This window comes from Salmo salar, chromosome 11, assembly GCF_965601325.2.
Source record: "Salmo salar chromosome 11, fSalSal1, whole genome shotgun sequence".
NCBI lineage: Eukaryota > Metazoa > Chordata > Actinopteri > Salmoniformes > Salmonidae > Salmo > Salmo salar.
Window position 1 is genome coordinate 50145916 of NC_138301.1, and position 26445 is coordinate 50172360.

Sequence of the window (26445 nt, forward strand, 5' to 3'; positions counted from 1 at the left end):
CCTTACAGTCTCTGTTCTCTCTGTCTCAAACCCCTTACAGTCTCTGTTCTCTCTGTCTCAAACCCCTTACAGTCTCTGTTCTCTCTGTCTCAAACCCCTTACAGTCTCTGTTCTCTCTGTCTCAAACCCCTTACAGTCTCTGTTCTTTCTGCCTCAAACCCCTTACAGTCTCTGTTCTCTCTGTCTCAAACCCCTTACAGTCTCTGTTCTTTCTGCCTCAAACCCCTTACAGTCTCTGCTCTCTCTGTCTCTAGGTTTGATATGACTGTTTGGAGATAGGACATAGGTCTCTGTTTTCAGTCTGCCTCAAACCCCTTACAGTCTCTGCTCTCTCTGTCTCTAGGTTTGATATGACTGTTTGGAGATGGGACATAGGTCTCTGTTTTCACTCTGCCTCAAACCCCTTACTGTCTCTGCTCTCTCTGTCTCTAGGTTTGATGTGACTGTTTGGAGATAGGACATAGGTCTCTGTTTTCTCAAACCTCTTTCCACTAGCCTGGATGCCAGACAGTTTGTACTTTAGCCAACTCATTTGTCTTACCTACAACGTTAATTTGTCATTTTTGTATGTTCAATAGATATATCAACACAACTTTACATATTTAAATAGTGTTCTGAAGTAAATTCAGTCATAAATCTGAAGGCGGTCTCCTCCACGTCACAAGACAAGGAGCTAATGCTCGTCTTCAAGTCTCAGCCAAGGTTATTCATCTGGAGTATGTGGCTTAATCACAGAACCATCTGTTTACATTTACATTTACATTTAAGTCATTTAGCAGACGCTCTTATCCAGAGCGACTTACAAATTGGTGCATTCACCTTATGATATCCAGTGGAACAACCACTTTACAATAGTGCATCTAAATCTTTTAAGGGGGGGGGGGGGGGGGGGGTAGAAGGATTACTTTATCCTATCCTAGGTATTCCTTGAAGAGGTGGGGTTTCACCACAACAAACCTGCCAAGAGAGGGCCGCCCACCAAAACTCACGGACCAGGCAAGGAGGGCATTAATCAGAGAGGCAACAAAGAGACCAAAGATTACCCTGAAGGAGCTGCAAAGCTCCACAGCGGAGATTGGAGTATCTGTTCATAGGACCACTTTAAGCAGTACACTCCACAGAGCTGGACTTTACGGAAGGGTGGTCAGAAAAAAGCCATTGCTTAAAGAAAAAAATAAACAAACACGTTTGGTGTTCGCCAAAAGGCATGAGGGAGACTCCCCAAACATATGGAAGAAGGTACTCTGGTCAGATGAGACTAGAATTTAGCTTCTTGGCCATCAAGGAAAACGCTATGTCTGGCGCAAAACCAACACCTCACATCACCCCGAGAAACATCACCCCACAGTGAATCATGGTGGTGGCAGCATCATGCTGTGAGGATGTTTTTCATCTGCAGGGACTGGGAAACTGGTCAGGATTGAAGGAATGGTGGATGGCGCTAAATACAGGGAAATTCTTGAGGGAAACCTGTTTCAGTCTTCCAGAGATTTGAGACTGGGACAGAGGTTCACCTTCCAGCAGGACAATGACCCTAAGCATATTGCTAAAGCAACACTCGAGTGGTTTAAGGGGAGACATTTAAATGTCTTGGAATGGCCTAGTCAAAGCCCAGACCTCAATCCAATTGAGAATCTGTGGTATGACTTAAAGATTGCTGTACACCAGCGGAACCCATCCAACTTGAAGGAGCCGGAGCAGTTTTGCCTTGAAGAATGGGCAAAAATCCCAGTGGCTAGATGTGCTGGTTAAATGGTAGGTCCAGGTAGTCACAACAATAGATAGGTGTTGGTTAAATGGTAGGTCCAGGTAGTCACAACAATAGATGGGTGTTGGTTAAATGATAGGTCCAGGTAGTCACAACAATAGATGGGTGTTGGTTAAATGGTAGGTCCAGGTAGTCACAACAATAGATGGGTGTTGGTTAAATGGTAGGTCCATGTAGTCACAACAATAGATGGGTGTTGGTTAAACGGTAGATCGAGGTAGTCACAACAATAGATGGGTGTTGGTTAAATGGTAGGTCCAGGTAGTCACAACAATAGATGGGTGTTGGTTAAACGGTAGGTCCAGGTAGTCACAACAATAGATGGGTGTTGGTTAAATGGTGATTATAATGAATGGAGGGAATTTGGAGTGGCTAGTTTTTTTTCTTCCTGTGAGCGAGGAGCGGTTTTTAGCAGAGCGGTTGGAAAGGACGTGGAGCGCCGGAGCGTTGCACATGCACTGCTCTGAAAAGCGATGAGTGGGATTTCAGACCACTCAACACCGCTCATACACTCTGGTTTGTGTATAAACTGATGTGTATGAACTGATGTGTATGAACTGATGAGTATGTATGAACCTCCGTGTGTGTTTTCACCTCTTGTGTCTCTCTCTCCACAGGGCACGCCTGTGATCTCCTCCTCCTCTGTGTGTGTTCCTTCCTCCTGATGGTCTCACACACTCCCCTCTCTGGTCCTCTCCTCCAGTCTCTAACACACTCCTCTCTGGTCCTCTCCTCCTCTCCTCCAGTCTCTAACTAACACACTCCTCTCTCCTCCTCTCCTCCTCTCCTCCAGTCTCTAACTAACACACTCCTCTCCTCCTCTCCTCCTCTCCTCCAGTCTCTAACTAACACACTCCTCTCCTCCTCTCCTCCTCTCCTCCAGTCTCTAACTAACACACTCCTCTCTCCTCCTCTCCTCCTCTCCTCCAGTCTCTAACTAACACACTCCTCTCTCCTCCTCTCCTCCTCTCCTCCAGTCTCTAACTAACACACTCCTCTCTCCTCCAGTCTCTAACTAACACACTCCTCTCCTCCTCTCCTCCTCTCCTCCAGTCTCTAACTAACACACTCCTCTCTCCTCCTCTCCTCCTCTCCTCCAGTCTCTAACTAACACACTCCTCTCTCCTCCTCTCCTCCTCTCCTCCAGTCTCTAACTAACACACTCCTCTCCTCCTCTCCTCCAGTCTCTAACTAACACACTCCTCTCCTCCTCTCCTCCTCTCCTCCAGTCTCTAACTAACACACTCCTCTCCTCCTCTCCTCCTCTCCTCCAGTCTCTAACTAACACACTCCTCTCCTCCTCTCCTCCTCTCCTCCAGTCTCTAACTAACACACTCCTCTCTCCTCCTCTCCTCCTCTCCTCCAGTCTCTAACTAACACACTCCTCTCTCCTCCTCTCCTCCTCTCCTCCAGTCTCTAACTAACACACTCCTCTCCTCCTCTCCTCCAGTCTCTAACTAACACACTCCTCTCCTCCTCTCCTCCTCTCCTCCAGTCTCAAACTAACACACTCCTCTCCTCCTCTCCTCCTCTCCTCCAGTCTCTAACTAACACACTCCTCTCTCCTCCTCTCCTCCTCTCCTCCAGTCTCTAACTAACACACTCCTCTCTCCTCCTCTCCTCCTCTCCTCCAGTCTCTAACTAACACACTCCTCTCTCCTCCTCTCCTCCTCTCCTCCAGTCTCTAACTAACACACTCCTCTCCTCCTCTCCTCCTCTCCTCCAGTCTCTAACTAACACACTCCTCTCTCCTCCTCTCCTCCTCTCCTCCTCTCCTCCAGTCTCTAACTAACACACTCCTCTCTCCTCCTCTCCTCCAGTCTCTAACTAACACAACACCCCATAAACAAACTCACTTCTTTTGGATTTAAATGCTTCATACTGTGATATGCTACTAATGCTGTGAATGTTGTGTCCTGTGTCATTTATCCTGTACTCTGTTTTGAATTGTTTTTCTACAGGTTGTCAGTGGACAATAGTTTTCACTTGTCTTACCTCCTGGGGTAGAATTGTAATCTTATGTTGTATTCATTTCCCAATGTTGATATGATGAATGCATTGAAAGGCTGACAGATACCTTTACCTTGGTCAAGGTGTTCTTGTCTTCCTGCTTCTCAGTTTGTTATTTGTCTTTGTCAGACTACATGAAGGGTTCCCTGTCCAGCACCTGCTCTCTGAACAGTGAGAACCCCTACGCCACCATCAATGACCCGCTGGCCGTGGCCGTGGCCTGTAAACACTCAGAGAGCAGCTATGTAGAGATGAAGAGTCCTGTCCACCACGAGATGTCCTACTGCTCCTCTGCTATAGTCACCACCACCGCCAGCAAGAACGTCTATGACGTTGGTGAGTTATAGATATATAGTTATGTAGATGTCCTACTGCTCCTCTGCTATAGTCACCACCACCGCCAGCAAGAACGTCTATGACGTTGGTGAGTTATAGATATATAGTTATGTAGATGTCCTACTGCTCCTCTGCTATAGTCACCACCACCGCCAGCAAGAACGTCTATGACGTTGGTGAGTTATAGATATATAGTTATGTAGATGTCCTACTGCTCCTCTGCTATAGTCACCACCACCGCCAGCAAGAACGTCTATGACGTTGGTGAGTTATAGATATATAGTTATGTAGATGTCCTACTGCTCCTCTGCTATAGTCACCACCACCGCCAGCAAGAACGTCTATGACGTTGGTGAGTTATAGATATATAGTTATGTAGATGTCCTACTGCTCCTCTGCTATAGTCACCACCACCGCCAGCAAGAACGTCTATGACGTTGGTGAGTTATAGATATATAGTTATGTAGATGTCCTACTGCTCCTCTGCTATAGTCACCACCACCGCCAGCAAGAACGTCTATGACGTTGGTGAGTTATAGATATATAGTTATGTAGATGTCCTACTGCTCCTCTGCTATAGTCTGTTTTAAATGTTGTTTTATTTCACCTTTATTTAACCAGGTTGGCCAGTTGAGAACAAGTTCTCATTTACAACTGCGACCTGGCCAAGATAAAGCAAAGCAGTTCGACACATACAACAACACAGAGTTACACATGGAAGTAACAAGCGTACAGTCAATAACACATAGAAAAAAAGAACGTCTATATACAGTGTGTGCAAATGGCGTGAGGAGGTACGGCAATAAATAGGCCATAGTTGCGACGTAATTACAATTTAGCAGATTAACACTGGAGTGATAGATGAGCAGATGGTGATGTGCAAGTAGAAATACTGTTGTGCAAAAGAGCAGCAAAGTAAATAAAAACAATATGGGGATGAGGTAGGAAGATTGGGTGGGCTATTTACAGATGGGCTATGTACAGCTGCAGCGATCGGTTAGCTGCTCAGATAGCTGATGTTTAAAGTTAGTGAGGGAAATATAAGTCTCTGTATGTTGTCTCTTTCTTTTGTATTTGTCTCTGTCTCTGTCTGTTGTCTCAGTCTGTTGTCTGTTGTCTATGTCTCTGTCTGTTGTCTCTGTCTGTTGTCTCAGTCTCTGTCTGTTGTCTCTGTCTGTTGTCTCACTCTCTGTCTGTTGTCTCTGTCTGTTGTCTCACTCTCTGTCTGTTGTCTCTGTCTGTTGTCTCAGTCTCTGTCTATTGTCTCTGTCTGTTGTCTCAGTCTCTGTCTGTTGTCTCAGTCTCTGTCTGTTGTCTCTGTCTGTTGTCTCAGTCTCTGTCTGTTGTCTCTGTCTGTTGTCTCAGTCTCTGTCTGTTGTCTCTGTCTGTTGTCTCAGTCTCTGTCTGTTGTCTCTGTCTGTTGTCTCAGTCTCTGTCTGTTGTCTCTGTCTCTGTCTGTTGTCTCTGTCTGTTGTCTCTGTCTGTTGTCTCTGTCTGTTGTCTGTCTGTTGTCTCTGTTTAAGGGGGTTATTGTGGAGGGCACTTGTATGAAGTGTTTGAATGATCACTTTGATTAGTCAGAAAAGTTCAAACCTCTCTTTCTCTCTTCATCCCTCCATCCCTCTATTTCTATCCCTCCATCCCCCTATCTCTATCCCTCCATCTCTATCCCTCCATCCCCCTATCTCTATCCCTCCATCCCCTATCTCTATCCCTCCATCTCTATCCCTCCATCCCCCTATCTCTATCCCTCCATCCCCCTATCTCTATCCCTCCATCCCCTATCTCTATCCCTCCATCCCCTATCTCTATCCCTCCATCCCCTATCTCTATCCCTCCATCCCCTATCTCTATCCCTCCATCCCCTATCTCTATCCCTCCATCTCTATCCCTCCATCCCCCTATCTCTATCCCTCCATCCCCCTATCTCTATCCCTCCATCCCCTATCTCTATCCCCCTATCTCTATCCCTCCATCCCCTTATCTCTATCCCTCCATCCCCCTATCTCTATCACTCCATCCCCTATCTCTATCCCTCCATCCCCCTATCTCTATCCCTCCATCCCCCTATCTCTATCCCTCCATCCCCCTATCTCTATCCCTCCATCCCTTAATCTCTCCATCCTCCCTTTAGAACCCAAGGTGAGTGTTCTCCAGGGCTGTAATGGTGTGGTGGTTCCCACGTACCCTCAGAACCCGTACGACCTCCCCAGGAACAGCCACATCCCCAGACACTACGACCTGCTGCCCCTGAGACACAGCCAGAGCTACAGCCCTACACACAGCCAGGGCCACAGCTACCAGAGCCACAGCCCACCCCTGCCCGGCAGCCCTACCAGCTCCCTGCTATAGACAGACCACTCCCTAACGCTGGGCTGCGACCTTAGACCTATGACTTACTATTGGGGCACAGTCTGCTCCACCTGGGGTTGCGGATAAAGACTGTATTGTGACTATAGAGATAAAGTACCAGTACAACATCAGTGTTGTGGACATACTAGATGATATACCAACAGAAGCTCTGTGTGGACTCTGCTGTGTGAGGCTGGATAAAGCATACTGAAAGTGTAATATATTAGAGCTATTTGAAGTGTCTGAGGAAGACACTGGGAAGTCATATACCTACTGGAGATGTGTGGTACCCTCTTTGTTTACACTCTGGCTCGGTGGAGGACACACACACATCCTAGGGAAGGAAGGAAGGAAAGACACACGCACACATACACACTATGAAAGACCAGTGGAGTCATGAACACAAAAGATCATGGACCGCTATATAGTCATGCCTGGCTCAATGATTCTATTCCATGCCTGGATTGGGTGACCAGAGAAGCATCCAGGCTGCCCCTAGAGGAGTCAAACCACCAGGAACCAACCAGGCTGCCCTAGAGGAGGACAAACCACCAGGAACCAACCAGGCTGCCCTAGAGGAGGACAAACCACCAGGAACCAACCAGGCTGCCCTAGAGGAGGACAAACCACCAGGAACCAACCAGGCTGCCCTAGAGGAGGACAAACCACCAGGAACCAACCAGGCTGCCCTAGAGGAGGACAAACCACCAGGAACCAACCAGGCTGCCCTAGAGGAGGACAAACCATCAGGAACCAACCAGGCTGCCCCTAGAGGAGTCAAACCACCAGGAACCAACCAGGCTGCCCCTAGAGGAGGACAAACCACCAGGAACCAACCAGGCTGCCCCTAGAGGAGGACAAACCACCAGGAACCAACCAGGCTGCCCCTAGAGGAGTCAAACCACCAGGAACCAACCAGGCTGCCCCTAGAGGAGGACAAACCACCAGGAACCAACCAGGCTGCCCTAGAGGAGTCAAACCACCAGGAACCAACCAGGCTGCCCCTAGAGGAGTCAAACCACCAGGAACCAACCAGGCTGCCCCTAGAGGAGGACAAACCACCAGGAACCAACCAGGCTGCCCCTAGAGGAGGACAAACCACCAGGAACCAACCAGGCTGCCCCATAGAGGAGTCAAACCACCAGGAACCAACCAGGCTGCCCCTAGAGGAGGACAAACCACCAGGAACCAACCAGGCTGCCCCATAGAGGAGTCAAACCACCAGGAACCAACCAGGCTGCCCCTAGAGGAGTCAAACCACCAGGAACCAACCAGGCTGCCCCTAGAGGAGGACAAACCACCAGGAACCAACCAGGCTGCCCCTAGAGGAGGACAAACCACCAGGAACCAACCAGGCTGCCCCTAGAGGAGTCAAACCACCAGGAACCAACCAGGCTGCCCCTAGAGGAGGACAAACCACCAGGAACCAACCAGGCTGCCCCATAGAGGAGTCAAACCACCAGGAACCAACCAGGCTGCCCCTAGAGGAGTCAAACCATCAGGAACCAACCAGGCTGCCCCTATAGAAAGAGAAACCAACAACTGTCTCAGATGAGACCAGCTTGGAGCATCATCAAAAGGGCATTAGATCTGCCTATCTATCAGACAGTGGACTGGAGAAGTAATACGAGACAGTCATTACAGGACCTGAATGGGGACTGACTGGGCTTGGATTCCCTGTTCTATTGTATATTGATATCGCCAGCAACACAGCTAACACTCATATAACTGCAGATGAAGGAGAAAAGACAATAACAGTTCCTAGACAAACCAGGATTGTATTAATTAGGCACCGACGTCTTTGAAAGAAGACAACGGACTGAAACAGGGAGGCACTACCTTTTCATTTTCCATTGCAAAACGTTTTTCTACGGTGTACACTAATGAATACGACCCATGGTTATATACTGTAAAAAAATAAAAAATAAAAACATAATATATATGTGTATATATATGTGTATATATATGTCCTTATATATATATATATATACAGTGGGGAAAAATAGTATTTAGTCAGCCACCAATTGTGCAAGTTCTCCCACTTAAAAAGATGAGAGGCCTGTAATTTTCATCATAGGTCCACTTCAACTATGACAGACAAAATGCGAGAAAAAAAATCCAGAAAATCACATTGTAGGATTTTTTATGAATTTATTTGCAAATTATGGTGGAAAATATATATATATATAAAAACACTTAACTTCTACAACTCATTATATATGTATAGTTGTGGTATTTTTCCACATCTTTGCTTATTTCATGTTTATGTTTTTAAGATCCTTAAACGGGTCCATATTTTCTCTTTCGGGAAAAGTTATCTTTTTGTATTTATTGTATATAAAGTTAAAGAATTGAATGTTGGCGTTACAGTAGTGTTAGTGACTTTATGTTGTGTAATGCTGGTAAATGTGCATGCCAAATTATGACTCTAAGTATAGTAGTTTCCAGAGAATACCCCTAATGTCATTGTTAAACCATTTGGTACAAACTAACTGTTATTTCATAGACTTTACCCATATTTACCCACTGACTGTTTTGAACATGGGAATGAATCCTCGTTGAACTGAAGAAAATGCAATGACATGAAGGAAAAGAGAACTGTTTAGAAGTATTGATGCTGCCAAAACTATGATACGTGGAAAGTTTACTGGAAATGATGAAGTCCCATTTCCAAATGGTAGCACCATTGTAGAGAAAACCAGTTAATATTTGTGAACGATGCACATCACCATTTTAAGTTATAGTAACCCTGTAATAATTAGATGCATACTTGCACCCTGTGACACAGTCCAATGTGAGAATGACAGAACTATTACATTGATCTATTTCTCTACATGGATATTTCACCAATTCAGCCAATAACAATGACATGTTTATAACAGGCCCGATTCAGACTTGAGATAAGTATACTTAACATGGACTTAAGGCAACATATTCATGTCTGAATTGTGCCCAACATGAGTAACAGGACAATCATACACAGACAGTATTGACTGTTTTTTTCCCCACATGGCTTTGTTAGTTTGTTAGTTAATATTTTTCCTCATAAGGATAAGAGGTACGTCCCAACTCGCACCCTTTTCCCTTCATAGTGCACCAGAGCCCTGGTCAAAAGTGGTTCACTATTAAAAGACTAGGGTGCCATTTAGGACATAATCTAGAATTGCCATAGTCTGTTGTAACCTAATAGTACCCAAGGCTGCTTTGACTTTTTCCTTTTTTAAAGTGTTTTAAACTTCAATAAAGATGCCATAGCTCAGGGCTAGGGGGAGTGTTGTCTTGTCTGGTTGAGGCATGTAGCCTAGCGGACCAGTAACCGAAAAGTCGCTGGTTCGAATCCCGAACTGATTAGGTAAAACAATATTGAGCAGGGCACGTAACCTTAGTTTCTCTGGATAAGAGTTGTCTCTACTGTGACTTACTGCTCACCAGTGCCTGTGAAACGTATTGTTCTTCTCTGTAAATATTTTGGGGTCTTGACATGGTGAAATAATTCAATAGATTGGTAACTATGTGTGTTCTAATTTGGAACACAGACACCAGAGCCCATGAGTAACTTGGTGAAAGAATGGCACCGACTGGCCTGTAGGTGGTGCTGTTATAAGAAGTCTCACACAAACCTCGTTTGACCGAGAGACTTGAAACTTTGTATGTTAGGTGTTTTTACTCATGCTAAACAAATTTACCTCAAGGACCCATAGGATAGATTTTCCTCCATCTTGGAAAACTTTAGAAGAAAAAAAAGGTTTTCTCATGAACCAGAAGACCAAATAACACATTGTCTATGTATGGTAGATTATATCAATTTAGTTTGACTAAGGGATTGGTTAAGAGATGGCTGAGTTATTGATAAATCAGGAACCATTTTTAGGGTCATTACCATGATGAACCATGTTAAGTTTGGTATTGAGATCTTTAAAACTAAGGGAAAATATTAACGATACACTTTTTTGACTATTTAACAGTAATGTTTTAAATAATAATAAAAAAATCTTCTTCTCCTGGACTAAAAGTCAGATTCACTCCAGATTTGTTCTTTGGATCACAATAGTCCCTAAATAGTTTGAGAAAATAAAGCTGATGCATTCAAAGATGGCCACACTATACCAGTAGATGCATATTAGCACATACTGTATGTTAATATGCAAAATTATGCAAAAAAGAATTTAAAAAAATATTATTCTCATGAACCATAGGTCCAAATGACACCAAATTAGAAATGTAGTCCCATGGTACATGTCGTAGTTTGAGAAAAGCTGAGGGATTGGTTAATAGATGGCTGAGTTATTGACATATCTAAAATCTGATTTCACCTGTCCATTTAAACCACTGTAAATCCAGTCCACAGTCAGGGCTATCAACTTGAAACTCATCGCTATCATGGACATCCCTAAGATGAACCTCACAGAATTTCATATTGATAGATATAAAAAAAAGGAAATTATTAACAACTCATTCTTTGCAAATGTAACACTAAAAGCTCAAAAATCATCTGCAGTCATCATCTCCCCATGACGTCAGATTCACCCCACATTTTGTATGTAGACTCTTTGTATCAGTCTTTAATGGTTGAGATTTTTTTGTTGCTGCATTCAAATATGGCCACTCTGTACCTATATATGTACGTTAGCGCACATGCTAATGTTAAAATACTTTAAACATCTTCTCATTAAAACATGTGTCAGATTGACTCCAGATTTGGTATATAGACTCAATGAATGATCTTCTAATGAATCTGAGAATGATTACTTGCTGCATTCAAAGTCAGAGACGCTATACCACTAGATGACACCGTATCACACCAGGGCTATAAGAATTGAACCGATGGACAAGGGTCATGAAATGTGGTATGTAAACCTAATGTATATGTCCTTAGAAACTGTGTGAATAAAAGTCACTGCAACCTTAGATGGCAGACCAGTTGGTGGCACTATAGATGTCATTGGCACCAGTGGCACCATAGGATCTAGAGCAATAAATATTGATCAAGTGGACTTCGTTTCATGCAAATGAATGTTAGATTTAAAATATGAAATATCTTGATTAGTATTTCTGTATTATCACATATTGTTGCCTTTTTATGTGGCTTGCGCAGTCAGCATATATAACACTTAATACATGAAGGAATGGCTTTAAGAATGATTACCGTAATTTCCGGACTATTGAGCGCACCTGAATATATAAGCCACACCCACCAAATTATTATTTTTTTGAACATAAATAAGCCGCACATGTCTATAAGCCGCAGGTGCCCACCGGTACATTGAAACAAATGAGCTTTACACAGGCTTTAACGAAACACGGCTTGTAACAAAAATAAATAGGCTTTAACGAAACACGGCTTGTAACAAAAAATAAAACATTTGCAGTAAGCTTTAGTTGTCTTTTTGCACTGAGTCAATTCCTCACGCTGCTGTTTCCAACGTCTTATCATCGACTCATTAAGACCAAGCTCCCGTGCAGCAGCTCTATTTCCTTTTCCAACAGCCAGATCAATCGCCTTCAACTTGAAAGCTGCATCATATGCATTTCTCCATGTCTTTGCCATGATGAGCGTGACAAAATGCCAAACGTAATCAGAATGATGGGAAGTTTGAGAGCGCTCGATTTAATCTAAACAGTAAACAAAAAAGTTGTTTGACCTTAACCCGTTCGGCAATTTCATTGGTCTAATGAAAGCTTCATGCCGCCAAAAAACTGAGCACGTCACAGAATGCGTTTTTTGGGAGAAAAAAAAATAGAAAGCGGGAAAAATCCATATATTAGCCGCGTCATTGTTTAAGCGCGAGGTTCAAAGCGTGGGAAAAAAGTTGCGGTTTATAGTCCGGAAATTACGGTACCTGCTTCATTCAAAATAACCAACCTACATTACTAGACTAAACTTCACTTACATCATCCTTGTGGTATTGAGATAAACATGGTAATGCTTTCACTGATTGCACATAAAGGAAGATAGATGATAGAGTGCTTGCTTTATCTAACTGATCTTGTGTCCTTTTTGTCATCCTGTGAACCGCGTTCATTGCTACTCACTGCTATTTTTCCAATTTCACATTTTCCTAAATGAGAAGCATTGAAGAGAATTGGAATTTCAGTGTAATTGACCCCAACCGTGCTGCTCGCCATGTATTCCTTGTCAGAAAATACTGGCCGATAATTTGTTACCAAATGAAATGTCCGATAATTTGTTACCAGATGAAATGTCCGATAATTTGTTACCAGATGAAATGTCCGACATTTTGTTACCAAATTAAATGTCCGATAATTTGTTCCCAAATTAAATGTTATTCTGCCTTTGTATGCAAATACCAACTAAGAGAGTTGAAATGTTTATGACTGGTGCGCTTTATTAAGATGAATTGATAATTTAAGATTAAACAAAAACACAATTATACAATTGATCAATCTGTACAAAACATAAAACCGTCCATTGACTACCCCCCCACACATAATCCTCGAAATGCATTGAAATTACATCGTTTGACTTTCAAATGATTTACAATGGAATTACAATCAGTTATAGTGACAGCATGTCATTATAGTTCAACAACAATCATGAACTAAAAACACAGTTCATTAAAAAACAATGGAGGTATATGAGAAGGCTTGAAATCATTTTTCAAACAAGGACAAAAACAATCACTTCTCTACACTTCCATAGACTGCTAGTCCGAAATAGTATCCTATATACCCTATCTAGTGCACTACTTTTGACCAGATCCCTATGGGCCCTGGTCAACAGTAGTGCACTAGATAGGGAATATGGTGCCCTAGTTGTGTGTTGACAGGCTGACAGTACCGTCTGTTAGATAACGCCATTGGTACTGTCAGACGGACACACTCACTCAATAGCTACCTACCTTTGCTTCTATACACACACACGCGCACACACACACGCACGGCTCAAGCGCTATATTTCCATGGTTACAATACCAGCATCACACACAGATACAGCTACAGTAGGAGTTCAACAGAACACTCTGAATTAGCCTGGAATCACAACTGATTTAGCTACATTTCACTGTTGTTTCAAATGGTGAGCGCAGCACTCAAAGTCTGGTTTAACCAGGCTAACTCTGAAATATTAGTCATGTGATTTAGCAGGAACCTCCGTCCTACATCAGTGACAGAGCAGTGGAACTATAGATGGGTTGCCTGGCAACGTTACAACAATGATGTAAACTGATTTTTGTTTTTTTATAAACATTTACAGACTAATTATAGTTTACATGTTGTCAAGAATCCTATGATTGTAAGCCAACCCTGTCAGTTTCCTGCCTCTCGGATGCGCGCGCCAGGGTTCGCGTCAATTCCATTTCAATTCGTAAAAGTAAACAATTCACAAAAAATGTTTTCATTGAAAAGAGAATTTGAACTTCCTGAATTGACTGGAATTTAAATGGAATTCACCCCAACCCTGGCATCGGTTTTGTGCGTAAACATCCCACCCGTATACAGGATGGAGGCTATGTAGTGACATTAGTGCCACCAGGAATGTCATTTGAATTCAGAAATGTAATTTTAGTTCTATTTCTGGTGGTAGTAATATTAGCCTGGGTGCCAGTCTGTTTATGCTCTCTTCCCAACTCCATATGGAAATGTCATGTAAAACATGGTTTGGCTTGACAATGGACTAGGGAAAAACAAAAACAGATCTCGGACCAGGCTATAGTAATATCACTACATAAGAGGCAGATCTGGGACCAGGCTATAGTAATATCACTACATTAGAGGCAGATCTGGGACCAGGCCATAGTCATATCACTACATTAGAGGCAGATCTGGGACCAGGCCATAGTCTTATCACTACATTAGAGGCAGATCTGGGACCAGGCAATAGTAATATAACCTCATAAGAGGTCCACTCTAGGGACTTGTTAAGCATGGCATCTAGCTACAGCATCCAGGTGGGGATTATCAGGTTACATTACCCCTCTCATGGTTGGGTTTCAATACCATTATAATACAGTCAATCCAGGAAATAAATCCAGGAAATACATTTCAATTCAATTTACTTTCTGGATTGTCTGAACTGAACCATCTAACGGTTCTAGCCTTTGTTAGCCTCAACGTTTACACACATCACTGTTCCTCTGCCTAAAACAGGTGGCTTATCTTATAGAGAGAGGATATACATGAATGGGTTAATATGGAACAAACAGACCTCAGCAGAACAGATATATAATACTACTACTAATAATAATGACCTAGCTACATACGTAAGGCATAATAATCATTTTGGTTGGGACTATATTAATGAAGTAGAAAGCCATGCATTGTGTTGAAGTAAGAGGCAGCTTGGTGTAAACAGGCTTTAATGTGACGGAGTGTGATAACACTGGACAACGTGATAAGAGCCAGACCAGATCTGGGCAGAAACTACATAACTGTGTCTAAAAATAATTTGAAATACTTCATATTTGAGAAAAGACTGGGAAATAATTTATAAGTATTTCCAAGTATTTTGAGGTGTGCATGATTTAGCTTGGTGGGTTTGCACTTTTGGGACTATTCAGTTGGTCCCATTGAACAAGGAAAACAGAATCCGCTCAAGTATTTAGAAGTATTTGATCCAGGTCTCTCTGGTGATAGCTGGAGCTATATAGGAGGTGGTTAGTTGGCCAGTAGGAACGTTCTATAGTAGATGGTAGTAGAGGTGGTTAGTTGGCCAGTAGAAACGTTCTATAGTAGATGGTAGTAGAGGTGGTTAGTTGGCCAGTAGGAACGTCCTATAGTAGATGGTAGTAGAGGTGGTTAGTTGGCCAGTAGGAACGTTCTATAGTAGATGGTAGTAGAGGTGGTTAGTTGGCCAGTAGGAACGTTCTATAGTAGATGGTAGTAGAGGTGGTTAGTTGGCCAGTAGGAACGTTCTATAGTAGATGGTAGTAGAGGTGGTTAGTTGGCCAGTAGGAACGTTCTATAGTAGATGGTAGTAGAGGTGGTTAGTTGGCCAGTAGGAACGTTCTATAGTAGATGGTAGTAGAGGTGGTTAGTTGACCAGTAGGAACGTTCTATAGTAGATGGTAGTAGAGGTGGTTAGTTGACCAGTAGGAACGTTCTATAGTAGATGGTAGTAGAGGTGGTTAGTTGGCCAGTAGGAACGTTCTATAGTAGATGGTAGTAGAGGTGGTTAGTTGGCCAGTAGGAACGTTCTATAGTAGATGGTAGTAGAGGTGGTTAGTTGGCCAGTAGGAACGTTCTATAGTAGATGGTAGTAGAGGTGGTTAGTTGGCCTGTAGGAACGTTCTATAGTAGATGGTAGTAGAGGTGGTTAGTTGGCCAGTAGGAACGTTCTATAGTAGATGGTAGTAGAGTTATTGGATTTTAATGAGTGGTAGAGGGAGGCACAGAGTGAACAGCAGCTAAACTAAATAATGTGACCCAGTATATGGATGTCACCCTGTTCCCTATCTAGTGCACTACTTTAGACCAGAGCCCTGTATAGTGCACTACTTTAGACCAGAACCCTATTCCCTATCTAGTGCACTACTTTAGACCAGAGCCCTATTCCCTATATTGTGCACTACTTTAGACCAGAGCCCTATTCCCTATCTAGTGCACTACTTTTCACAAAAGCCCTATGGGCCTGGTCAAAGGTAGTGAACTAATAGGGAATAGGGTGACATTTGGGACAAAGATCCAATCTTCTTGACACGAGTGATAAACTGATGGACATTCTGAACACATCTCCTAACTAGAGCAGTAATACAAGGCTAGATTACCACCCTGATTCCTATTGAATCGTCTATGTCAGCAACTCATTTCATAGCTTTTTTTCACAGTTTGATATTTCGTCAAATAAAATAAGGTCAATTAATATTCTCTGGTATCGGACTGTCGCTGCATAGAATATAGTATAGCATCACATTTACACTAGATGTATACATGCACATTCAATACAAGTTATTACTTGAAGAGAAATACCTAGAATGTGTTGGTTAGTCTATATGTTGTTTACATATTTTATATGTTTAATGTTTACATATTTTTGCTTTACTCATCTCATATATATATACTGTATTCTATTCTACTGTATTTTAGTCTATTGCTCATCCTCATATTTATATATTCCTTAATTCCATTCTTTATCTTTTAGGTTGTGTGTATTGTTGTGAATTGTTAGATATTATTGCACTGTTGCACAAGCATTTCACTACAACCGCAATAACATCTGCTATACATGTGTATGTGACAAATAAAATGGGATTTGACTTGATTTTAGTTGGTTTGGCCAGAACACTACAGCGCATATCATTATTCTGTAGTTTGATCATGTTGAAAATAACAACCTAATGTGTAATTAATGACTAATGCTATTTCAATTCACAAAGTAAAACAGAAATACCTATTCTCTCCCATGTTTTTCAATTAGGAAAATGTGCAATTGGAATTAGGTTTACTTTCTGAATTGAAATGAACTCCCTGGCTGACTATAATGCTAGTCACTTCCTGTCACAGACATCTCCGACTATGTTTTTAAAGACGTCTGTAACTATGTACTCTCAATTTATCCAAGAGAGTTCAGAAATGTTTAAAGGACAAACTTCTATATTATTTCACCACGGTCACCGTCTAGCCAACTGCATGCTCTGGGCAATGGTTGTGTTTCACATTCAGTCAGAGAGTACTGATAACTCAGTGATAAATTCAGTCAGAAAGTTAGGATAACTCATTGATAAATTCAGTCAGAAAGTTAGGATAACTTATTGATAAATTCAGTCAGAGAGTTAGGATAACTCATTGATAAATTCAGTCAGAAAGTTATGATAACTCATTGATAAATTCAGTCAGAGAGTTACGAGAACTCATTGATAAATTTAGTCTGAGAGTTACGATAACTCATTGATAAATTCAGTCTGAGAGTTACGATAACTCATTGATAAATTCAGTCTGAGAGTTACGATAACGCATTGATAAATTCAGTCTGAGTTACGATAACTCAGTGATAAATTCAGTCAGAAAGTTATGATAACTCATTGATAAATTCAGTCAGAGAGTTAGGATAACTCAGTCATATTTTAAACCAAGGTAAAAACATGCAAGGCAGCAAAGCAGTGCCATGAAGTGACATCATCATCATAAGCATCTAAGCTGACCTGCCAAAGACTGACTGTAAACAAAGTGACAAATACTGTGTCCAAAATGGAACCCTATGGGCCCTGGTCACAAGTAGTGCACTATATATGGTAGGGCATAGGGTTCCATTTGGGACACGTTTAAAAAGTGTTTTTACAAAGCTGTTGTTCCTCTACGTGTTAGGTACTTTGATGCCTGCCCTGTCTGTCCATTGGCATGGTTGAAGCCATCCGCAAACAGATCTAATGCACAAGTCTTTACTTAAGCTATTTACAGCAATCAGATCAATTGTCAAACTCCACCTATCGCAATGGGCCAGGGAGCATACATTCCATCTAGTACACTGTGCTTAATATATCCACATGTGTGAGAAACCTACCATTGTCAAACATTACATTGTACTAAAGAGAGAGGGAGGGAGCGAGGCTAACTGATGGGGGGGGTCGTAGACAGATACACATCAGAGCATTCCCAGTGTGCTTTAAATACATACACATTAGTAGGAAATATCATACAATATCTGAAGAAAAAAAGACATTTAAAAAATGACAGGTAAAAAAAAAATCAAGGAACACACAAAATGGACGTTAATAAATTGAAGAAAATGAAGAGAAAAAAAAAAAATCACATTAATATATTAAGACAAGTCTGTGTAAGACATGTCAGCGCATCAACAGTATTAAATCTAAGTGAGGAATATAAATGTCTTCCTGTCTGAAAAGGCTGGGGAACACACTACTCCAGACACTGACTAGGCTTCTCAGATCATGAGGAGGGAGAGAGGTGGAGGGAGGGAGGGAGAGGAGGAGAGAGGGAGTGGGGGAGAGAGGGAGTGGGGGAGAGAGGGGGGGCGTAGGGGAGAGAGGGGGGGCGTAGGGGAGAGAGGGGGGGCGTAGGGGAGAGAGGGGGGGGCGTAGGGGAGAGAGGGGGGGTGTATGGGAGAGAGGGGGGGCGTAGGGGAGAGGGGGGGGCGTAGGGGAGAGAGGGCGTAGGGGAGAGAGGGAGTGGGAGAGGAGGGAGGGAGTGGGAGAGGAGGGAGGGAGTGGGAGAGGAGGGAGGGAGTGGGGGAGGAGGGAGGGAGTGGGGAGGAGGGGAGAGAGGAAGAGGGAGTGGAGGAGGGAGGGAGAGGAGGAGAGAGGGAGGGAGTGGGGGAGAGAGGGAGGGGGAGAGAGGAAGAGGGCGTGGGGGAGAGAGGGCATGGGGGAGAGGAGGGGAGAATGGAGGAGGGGACCACTCCTATGAGACTGAGTAAGTGGGTGCATCCGGTTTACTGGATGGAGGGGTTAGAGGTGGGGGTACAGGGTATATGAGGGGTTAGAGGTGGGGGTACAGAGTATATGAGGGGGTAGAGGTGGGGGTACAGGGTATATGAGGGGGTGGAGGTGTGGTACAGGGTATATAAGGGGGTGGAAGTGGGGGTACAGGGTATATGAGGGGGTGGAGGTGGGGGTACAGGGTATATGAGGGGGTGGAGGTGTGGTACAGGGTATATAAGGGGGTGGAGGTGGGGGTACAGGGTATATGAGGGGTTAGAGGTGTGGTACAGGGTATATAAGGGGGGTATATAAGGGGGTAGAGGTGTGGTACAGGGTATATGAGGGGGTAGAGGTGGGGGTACAGGGTGGAGGTGTAGTGGTAACGTGGAAGGGGCTAGATGTTCTGACAGCACTGCATCTTTGGTTTGTTCTCAGTGGGCTGCACCTGGATGTTGACCACATTGTTGCTAGGAGACATGTCGCTCTCATGACGCTCTGACATCTGCTTCTGAGAGACGATACGATAGATTTCTGATGGAGGGGAGAGAAGATCAGGTCATATCCAGTCTGTCTTGCCAAGATAGCAGATCAAATCAACAGGTGTGACAAAAACAAATATGACACACACACACACACACACACACACGCGCCCCACACACGCGCTCTCTCACCACACACGCTCTCTCTCACACACACACGCACTCTCTCACACACACACCCGCTCTCTCACACACACACGCACGCACTCTCTCTCACACACACAAACACACACACACGCGCTCTCACACACGCTCTCTCTCTCACACACGCTCTCTCTCTCACACACGCTCTCTCTCTCACACACGCTCTCTCTCTCACACACGCTCTCTCTCTCACACACGCTCTCTCTCTCACACACGCTCTCTCTCACACACACGCTCTCTCTCACACACACGCTCTCTCTCACACACGCTCTCTCTCACACACACACGCTCTCTCTCACACACACACGCTCTCTCTCACACACACACGCTCTCTCTCACACACACACGCTCTCTCTCACACACACACGCTCTCTCTCACACACACACGCTCTCTCTCACACACACACACGCTCTCTCTCACACACACACTCTCTCTCTCACACACACACACGCACACACACACGCACTCTCTCACACACACACGCACTCTCTCACACACACACACACACACACACACGCTCTCTCTCACACACACACACACACGCTCTCTCTCACACACACACACGCTCTCTCTCTCACACACACACACGCTCTCTCTCACACACGCTCTCTCTCACACACACACACACACACGCGCTCTCTCTCACACACGCTCTCGCTATCACACACGCTCTCTCTCACACACGCTCTCTCTCACGCACACACGCTCTCTCTCACGCACACACGCTCTCTCTCCACACACACACACACACACGCACTCTCTCACACACACACACACACACGCTCTCTCTCACACACATGCTCTCTCTCCACACACACACACACACACACGCTCTCTCTCACACACACGCTCTCTCTCACACACACACACGCTCTCTCTCTCACACACACACACACACGCTCTCTCTCACACACACACGCTCTCTCTCACACACACACACACACGCTCTCTCTCTCACACACACTCTCTCTCTCCACACACACACACACACGCTCTCTCTCTCCACACACACACACGCTCTCTCTCTCACACACACACACGCTCTCTCTCTCACACACACGCTCTCTCTCACACACACACACACACACGCTCTCTCTCTCACACACACACACGCTCTCTCTCTCACACACACACTCTCTCTCCACACACACACACACACACGCTCTCTCTCACACACACACACGCTCTCTCTCACACACACACACGCTCTCTCTCACACACACACGCTCTCTCTCACACACACACGCTCTCTCTCACACACACACGCTCTCTCTCCACACACACACGCTCTCTCTCACACACACACACGCTCTCTCTCACACACACACACGCTCTCTCTCACACACACACACGCTCTCTCTCACACACACACACGCTCTCTCTCACACACACACACACGCTCTCTCTCACACACACCTGTCAGAATGGTCTGGAAAGCCGTTTCAACGTTGGTGGAATCCAGGGCTGACGTCTCAAGGAAAGACAAACCGTTTTTCTCTGAGGGGAAACAAACAACGTAAGAAAATAAGTTCGAGACCGTACCAGTTATGGACCATTAGAGCCCGTACCAGTTATGGACCATTAGAGCCCGTACCAGTTATGGACCATTAGAGCCCGTACCAGTTATGGACCATTAGAGCCCGTACCAGTTATGGACCATTAGAGCCCGTACCAGTTATGGACCATTAGAGACCGTACCAGTTATGGACCATTAGAGACCGTACCAGTTATGGACCATTAGAGACCGTACCAGTTATGGACCATTAGAGACCGTACCAGTTATGGACCATTAGAGACCGTACCAGTTATGGACCATTAGAGCCCGTACCAGTTATGGACCATTAGAGACCGTACCAGTTATGGACCATTAGAGACCGTACCAGTTATGGACCATTAGAGACCGTACCAGTTATGGACCATTAGAGCCCGTACCAGTTATGGACCATTAGAGCCCGTACCAGTTATGGACCATTAGAGCCCGTACCAGTTATGGACCATTAGAGACCGTACCAGTTATGGACCATTAGACACCGTACCAGTTATGGACCATTAGACACCGTACCAGTTATGGACCATTAGAGACCGTACCAGTTATGGAACATTAGAGCCCGTACCAGTTATGGACCATTAGAGCCCGTACCAGTTATGGACCATTAGAGCCCGTACCACTTATGGAACATTAGAGACTGTACTAGTTATGGACCATTAGAGACTGTACCAGTTATGGACCATTAGAGTGTACCAGTTATGGAACATTAGAGACTATACCAGGCTGTACCAGTTATGGAACAGTACAGACTTTACCAGGCTGTACCAGTTATGGAACATTAGTGATTGTACCAGTTATGGAACATTAGAGACTGTACCAGTTATGGAACATTCCACAGGAATGAATGCAAGCATAAAAAGTGACATTAAAACATACATTTTTGTGAGACTGCAGCATTAAAAATGAAGGTAAGTAGAAAACAGAAATGTATGCAGCTTGTTCAGTGTGTGACACTTCCTCAGAACGACGAGGCATCTCTAACCTGCGAACGCCCGAGCCTCGTCGGTGGGAACGGCCCGGAGGTGGCGCAGGTCACTCTTGTTGCCAACCAGCATGATGACGATGTTGGTGTCTGCATGGTCTCTCAGCTCCTTCAACCACCGCTCCACATTTTCATAGGTCAGGTGCTTGGCGATGTCATAGACCAGCAGGGCCCCCACCGCGCCTCTGTAGTACCTGCAACATGACATCATCAACAGTGGACAAAGAGGCATGGTCAATTTTATCAATAAAAGCCAGCGTACCCTTTTAACAACAGCGCACAATGAGCTTTACAGAACCCCAGACTAGACCCTCAGAGCATTACAGAACCCCGGTCTAGACCCTCAGAGCATTACAGAACCCCGGTCTAGACCCTCAATGAGCTTTACAGTACCCCGGTCTAGACCCTCAATGAGCTTTACAGAACCCCGGTCTAGACCCTCAATGAGCTTTACAGAACCCCGGTCTAGACCCTCAATGAGCTTTACAGTACCCCGGTCTAGACCCACAGAGAGCTTTACAGTACCCCGGTCTAGACCCACAGAGAGCTTTACAGTACTCCGGCCTGGGGCGGCAGGGTAGCCTAGTGGTTAGAGCGTGGACTTGTAACCGAAAGGTTGCAAGTTCAAATCCCCGAGCTGACAAGGTACAAATCTGTCGCTCTGCCCCTGAACAAGGCAGTTAACCCACCGTTCCTAGGCCGTCATTGAAAATAAGAATTTGTTCTTAACTGACTTGCGTAGTTAAATAAAGGTAAAATAAAAATAAAAATAAAAAGACCCACAGAGAGCTTTACAGTACCCCGGTCTAGACCCTCAGAGCTTTACAGTACCCCGGTCTAGACCCTCAGAGCTTTACAGTACCCCGGTCTAGACCCTCAGAGCTTTACAGTATCCCGGTCTAGACCCTCAGAGCTTTACAGTATCCCGGTCTAGACCCTCAGAGCTTTACAGTATCCCGGTCTAGACCCTCAGAGCTTTACAGTATCCCGGTCTAGACCCTCAGAGCTTTACAGTATCCCGGTCTAGACCCTCAGAGAGCAAGCAACAGCACAGTGGCTAAAAAAAAAACTCCTGAACTCCTATCCACTAGGGCACGATAGTACTGTGTCTGACTGAACTCCTATCCACTAGGACACGATAGTACTGTGGTCTTTGGCTAGGGGGCTGAGTTCGCACACATCACAGGAGTTGAATCCTTCTGAGATCAATGTGCATTAACCAATAGAGAGACAGTAACCTCTGAGCGCTTTCCCATGATACAGGAGGAGGACACTGAAGGAGAAACGACCGTACTATATTCAGAGGTCTAATGTAAAACACCTATCCTCCCTCTCCATTTCTCCAGGAAGCAGTTTGTCCATGAAATCTCCTTCTTTATGATCTAAAAGGCAGAACTCTCTCCTCCTCTGAGATGCTTGATACCTTACATCCCTGACTGTGTTCATACTGACACTGCAATATCCTCCCTGCTTCCACAACAGCACCAAACATACATTAATCACAGGACAGACAGGAGCACAGGATGCAGTAATGAGTCTCAGTGGGATTCCAGGATACAGTAATGAGTCTCAGTGGGATTCCAGGATACAGTAATGAGCCTCAGTGGGATTCCAGGATACAGTAATGAGTCTCAGTGGGATTCCAGGATACAGTAATGAGTCTCAGTGGGATTCCAGGATACAGTAATGAGTCTCAGTGGGATTCCAGGATACAGTAATGAGTCTCAGTGGGATTCCAGGATACAGTAATGAGTCTCAGTGGGATTCCAGGATACAGTAATGAGTCTCAGTGGGATTCCAGGATACAGTAATGAGCCTCAGTGGGATTCCAGGATACAGTAATGAGTCTAAATGGAATAGATGAAATGACTAAGTGGAGTCTGCTAAATGGAATATATTACATGATAGTAAGTGGAGTCTGCTAAATGGAATATATTACATGACTAAGTGGAGTCTGCTAAATGGAATATATTACATATGGATGACTGGTAAATTTCTCAAAGGTTCAATAAATAAAATTCTTCCCGGTCACTTGTCCAGCGCCAAATCTTCCTATTGTAAACTCTGGTACAGATGTAGGATCAGCTTCCCTTCCCCAATCCTAACATTAAGCATTAGTGGGAAAAATGCTAAACTGACCCCAGATCAGCATCTATGGGGCAACTTTACCCTACAGCATACTCACGCTGAGGTGATAGCCCGGTAGCGCTCCTGTCCTGCCGTGTCCCAGATCTGAGCCTTCACCGTTTTCCCATCCACCTGGATACTGCGGGTGGCAAACTCCACTCCAATGGTGCTCTTACTCTCCAGGTTAAACTCATTCCGGGTGAAACGAGAGAGCAGGTTGCTCTTGCCCACACCCGAGTCTCCTATCAGAACCACTGGAACACAAAATGAATGGGTGATGGATTCAATTCAATAAAATCTTTATTGACCCCAAAGGTCAGGACTGGATTACACACACTTCAATTTCTCTCTGCCCCCAGGGCTTCAACCCATGTAAGCTCCTGCATAAATCAGGGCCTGCCAAAAGGTCAATGTGTAGCAATTACATGGGGATATGACATAGTTACATCACGTGTAGCTACATAGACAAGATTCCATCACATAAAATATCTGACCACCACCATTCACTTTTGCAGTGACACGGTCAAACATCCACAGTGGTGTGTAGCTAACGTTAATTCTTAGTCTATGCTTTTTATGTTAAATCAACTTGAAATAGGAAACAACAAAACAGATAGCCACAACACATGACATCTGTGAAATTTAGTTTAAACAGCACAGAAAAAAAACAGGAAAGGGAGATTATAACATCACATTATTTATCTACGGATGAATGTAGCTAGAAAATAACCAATGTTCGTTGCATGTAGCTAAGCTAACCAGCTGGCTAGCTAATCTAGCTATCTCGGGAAACACCCCGACCTCACATAATCATACAAAAGTCAGCATTGTTAAGAAACAGCTGCTAACGTACTTACGTTAGGCGTTTGGGTAGCTAACTTTGCAATACAACTGCTTCACAATTTGTTTATAATTTATCATCAATATGTAGTTTTCGTTTATAAAACAAATAATGTGTCAGAGCTATTCACACACCTATATCATACTTCACAGACACAAATTAAAAGGTTTGACTGTTAACGTTAGCTGAACAGCTGCCAAGCTAACGTTAGCTACCTAGCTAGCTTTGATATCGAGAATCATGCTGTAATGTTACCTTTAAACAGATAATCGTATTCATCATCTCTGGTTCCCATTTTCTAAAAGATAAATATGAGTATTTCGTTTGTATAAGCTGTTTAAAATGCGACGATTTAGAAAATTGATTTTGAAACACTCAGCTAGCAAACAGCGACGGGTCTGTTTTCAGACTGACACTTCCGGGATTTTGTGACGTTGGCTAGCTAGGGGAGGGGAAGCAAGCCCCAACCAAAAAAAGCAAACCAACGGCCAATATTCCTTTCTACGATATGAATTGCAGGCACTTCAAATAAAAATGCACCAGTGAAGTAGTACTCCGTCACAGAAAATAACCACTACGGTGCAGCGGTACAATTATTACATAGATAACATTTATATACACAATATGAAAGAAGTTGGAGCACGGGGTTCTATGGTGTAATGGTTAGCACTCAGGACTCTGAATCCTGCGATCCGAGTTCAAATCTCGGTAGAACCTAACATTTTTTCTCTCAGATACGGCGCACATCCACAGAGAAGGCATGTTCTGTTGGGAAGTGCCATTAGAAAGCCGATCAAAATACACTACGTATATAAAACATTACGAACACCTGCTCATTCCATGACTAACCAGATAAGTCCAGTTGAAAGCTATGAACCGTTTATGTCACCAGTAAAATCCACTTCAATCAGTGTAGAAGAACGGGAGAAGACAGGTTAAATAAGGATTTTTAAGCCTTGAGACATGGAATGTGTTTAAGTGCTTTTCAACAGGGTATGGTAGTAGATGCCAGTCGCACCGGTTTGAGTGTGTCAAGAACTGCAACGCAGCTGGGTTTTTACACTCATCAGTTTCCCGTGTCTACCACCCAAAGGACATCCAGACAATTTCAATCAAGAATGGTCCACCACCCAAGGGACATCTAGATAACATGACACAACTGTGGGAAGCATTGGAGTCAACATGGGCCAGCCAGGGCGAAAATCTGATATCAACTTTGGAGGGGACAATTACATGAAATTTTCTCAAGAGCAATTCCTGAGGGGGACACCAAAAGTAGTGCTGTAACACGTAGCCTACATTGTAATATGGTAAATGTATATTGAGGAACCAAAGAAATAAGGTGTTTGCCGTACTCCTAACTACCGGTACCCAAAACTACACAACTAATCACAACAGCAATACCATTGCCTTTAACAAATCTTAGTTCAGTCACCAGTTTAAGTTGAGAGTGGGGGTATCCAT

General features: G+C 44.1%; 1 protein-coding gene and 1 non-coding gene across 2 annotated transcripts; one reads left to right on the forward strand and one right to left on the reverse strand.

The window, feature by feature from the left end:
* Window positions 1–12793: 12793 nt before the first annotated feature.
* On the reverse strand, window positions 12794–25428 carry LOC106562755 (ras-related protein Rab-11A). Its single transcript, XM_014127757.3, has 5 exons — window positions 25237–25428; window positions 24199–24394; window positions 22014–22207; window positions 20899–20979; window positions 12794–19329 (listed from the first exon to the last, which is right to left on the reverse strand). Exons 1-5 carry the CDS (start codon window positions 25274–25276, stop codon window positions 19193–19195), a joined length of 648 nt encoding a protein of 215 aa, XP_013983232.1. The 5' UTR covers window positions 25277–25428; the 3' UTR covers window positions 12794–19192.
* A 198-nt stretch (window positions 25429–25626) lies between these two features.
* On the forward strand, window positions 25627–25698 carry trnaq-cug (transfer RNA glutamine (anticodon CUG)). Its single transcript has one exon. It is a non-coding gene; the product is annotated as a tRNA-Gln (tRNA).
* The last annotated feature ends 747 nt before the right edge of the window (window positions 25699–26445 follow it).